Below are 3,066 nucleotides of genomic sequence, written 5' to 3' on the forward strand. Positions count from 1 at the left end.
CGATTCAAGCCTACCGCATGTCTACGAATTCGTCTCAGTACAACCTACCCAAAAATACCAGTCGTGATCCCAAAATCTTTCCATATAAGAAAATGACCAATTTACCCCTATCCCAAGGGTAAATTCGTAATTTCACTTTAAATAAAAATTAAAATAGGAATTAAATTTGAAGTCGGGGTGTTACAATCTACTCCCCTTACAAAAATTTCATCCTTGAAATTCACGTACCTGTCAATGGAAGTGATAAGGGTACTTGGCCCTCATTTGCTCCTCAGGCTCCCATGCGCTCAGTGATCTCATAAGGTCCAATATAACGAGGGCTTAACTTCCCACGTTTCCCGAATCTCATTACATCCTTCCAAGGAGATAACTTCAAAAACACCCAATCCCCAACTGCAAACTCAAGATCCTTTGACCTATTATCCGCATAACTCTTCTGTTGGTCTTGTGAGGTTTTCAGCTTCTCTTTAGTCATCTTCACCTTCTCGGTTGTTGCTCGGGTACTATCCACTCTTTCCAATTTCTTATCACCCACCTCATTCCAATAATAGGAGTCCTACACTGCCTCCCATGCAATTCCACATAAGGAGCCATCTCAATACTCGTATGATAACTGTTATTATATGCAAATTCCACCAAGGCAAGGTGAGTATCCCATGCATCTTTCATCTGCAACACACATGACCTCAACATATCCTCCAAAGTCTGGATGGTCATTTTTGATTATCCATCAGTCTGTGGGTGAAAAGTTGTGTGAACTGCAACCTAGTACCCATAGCTTCCTACAAACACTTCCAGAATCGAGAAGTGAATAGAGCATCCCTGTCCAATACAATGAACACAGTTGCTCCATGTAATCTCACAATCTCATCCACAAAGATTTTTGCCCACTTCGTCAAAGAATAAGTCTCCTTGATGGGTAGGAAATGGGCTGACTTGGTGAGTCTATCCACTATCACCCAAATTCCATCATGTCCCTTAAAAGTACGGGGAAGCTTGAAAACAAAATCCATGGTAATGCGTTCCCACTTCCATTCAGGAATTGGAAGTGGTTACATAAGTCCTGAAGGTTTCTGTTGCTCTGCCTTCACTTGTTGACAAATCAAGCATCTGCTCACATACTTGGCAATGTCTCCCTTCATATGCAGCCATGAGTAATATTACCGTAGGGTCCGATATATCTTGGTACTTACCGAATGCATAGTGTAAGTGGAACAGTAAGCTTCCTCCATGATTTCTCTTTTCAGATCATTATTCTTAGGTACACAGAGATGAGTTCCTGTTACCAATGCTCCGTCTCCCCTTATTGCATAATCCTTTTGGGTACCATTTTCCACTTCTCCCCTTATTCTACAAAGTGTTAGATCTCCCAACTGGGCTACAATTACCCGCTCCACCAGAATTGGTCTCACGTGTAAGCTAGCAAAAATTCCACCCTGTTGAGTTATTCCCAACTGTACTCCATCCTTCCGTAGTTCCACTAACAACGGAAGATATGCCATTCTGAGATGAGCTAAACTTCCAATAGTCTTTCTACTCAGTGCATATGCAACCACATTAGCTGGGCCTAGATGAAACTCAATCGTGCAGTCAATTCTAACCAATGCGGTTGTCTCATATTAAGCTCCCTTTGAGTGAAAAGTACTTGAGGCTTTTGTGATCAGTGAAAATCTGACACGTCTTACCATACAAGTAATGCCGCCAAATCTTGGGAGAGAACACTACTACAACAAATTCCAAATCATGGACAAGATAATTCTGCTCATGCTTCTTGAGTTGCCTTGAGGCATGAGCAATCACCCGATCATATTGCATCAGAACACATCCCAAGCCTTGTAAAGATGCATCACTGTAGATCACAAAATTTTCTGAATTATCCGGAAGAGCCAAGACAGGTGTGGTGGTTAATTGCATCTTTAATTCTTGAAAACTCTGTTCACACTCTTCTGTCCAATCAAATGTAACATCTTTCCTTATCAACCGCGTGAGAGGTGCTGTTATCGAAGAAAACCATTCCACAACTCGCCGATAGTAGCCTGCCAATCCCAGAAAACTCCGTATTTCTGTCACACTTGTGGGTTGTACCCAATTCACAATAGCTTCAACTTTTTGTGGATCCACATAAATCCTTTCAGCTGAAATTACATGTTCGAGGAATACTACTCTGTCCAGCCAGAACTGACACTTATTAAATTTGGCATAAAGTTACTTTCTCCTCAAAGTCCTCAATACGAACCTTAGATGTTTCTTATGCCCTTCCAAAGTCTGGGAGTAAACCAAGATATCGTCTATGAACACAATCACAAAGTGATCCAAGTATGGTCGGAACACTCTGTTCATGAGATCCATAAACGTTGCTGGAGCATTCGTCAGTCCAAAAGGCATCACCAGAAATTCATAATGACCATACTGCGTTCTAAAGGCGGTCTTAGGAATATCTTCTTCCCTGATCCTCACCTGATGGTATCCTGATCTCATATCAATATTAGAAAAATGCTTAGCACCCTTCAACTAATCAAACAAATAATCAATCCGAGGCAAAGGATACTGGTTACGTATTGTCACCTTATTTAACTGCCGGTAATCAAAACATAACCTCATGGTCCTATCTTTCTTTCTCACGAACAACAGTAGCGCACCCCACGGAGAAACACCGGGTCGGATGAACCCAAGATCCACTAACTCCTGTAACTGAGACTTCAACTCCTGGAGCTCAGCTGGTGTCATCCTATAGGGAGTTCAATAGATAGGGTTGGTGCTTGGAAGAAGCTTGATAGTGAACTCGATTTCCCCTTCAGGGGGTTAACCAGGGAGATCATCTGGAAAGATATCAGGGAAATCACAAACAACAGGAATATCTTTCAGATTCAGGATGATCTCTCGAGTATCGATGATATGAGCCAAATATCCTTCACTCCCCTTCGTGAGTAACCTCTTTGCTATGATAGCAGAGATAAGACAAGTAGGGAGAACTCTGCGCTCCCCACGAAAGGTAACTTTAGGTTGCCCTGGACTCCGAAGTGTTACTTCCTTTTGGAAATAGTCCACTAATGCATGATGCTTCTC

At 42.0% G+C, this 3,066-nt stretch overlaps 1 protein-coding gene across 1 annotated transcript; it reads right to left on the reverse strand.

Moving 5' to 3' along the window:
- Positions 1-271: 271 nt before the first annotated feature.
- LOC117613304 lies at positions 272-2,727 on the reverse strand. Its single transcript, XM_034341920.1, has 6 exons — positions 2,640-2,727; positions 2,237-2,468; positions 1,686-2,164; positions 1,194-1,567; positions 834-1,028; positions 272-556 (listed from the first exon to the last, which is right to left on the reverse strand). The coding sequence occupies exons 1-6, from the start codon at positions 2,725-2,727 to the stop codon at positions 272-274; spliced, it is 1,653 nt and encodes a 550-aa protein (XP_034197811.1).
- Positions 2,728-3,066: the final 339 nt, after the last annotated feature.

The sequence above is a fragment of the Prunus dulcis genome, unplaced genomic scaffold (genome assembly GCF_902201215.1).
Source record: "Prunus dulcis unplaced genomic scaffold, ALMONDv2, whole genome shotgun sequence".
Lineage (NCBI taxonomy): Eukaryota > Viridiplantae > Streptophyta > Magnoliopsida > Rosales > Rosaceae > Prunus > Prunus dulcis.

What these genes read in the sequence shown, in the direction of transcription:
- LOC117613304 (XM_034341920.1), bottom strand. Translation starts at nt 2,727, where the DNA reads ATGACACCAGCTGAGCTCCAGGAGTTGAAGTCTCAGTTACAGGAGTTA. An exon ending in GGGCATAAGAAACATCTAAG is followed by an intron (nt 2,165 to 2,236) that starts GTTCGTATTGAG and finishes CTGGCTGGACAG; the next exon opens with AGTAGTATTCCTCGAACATG. An exon ending in TTGGCGGCATTACTTGTATG is followed by an intron (nt 1,568 to 1,685) that starts GTAAGACGTGTC and finishes AGTTTCATCTAG; the next exon opens with GCCCAGCTAATGTGGTTGCA.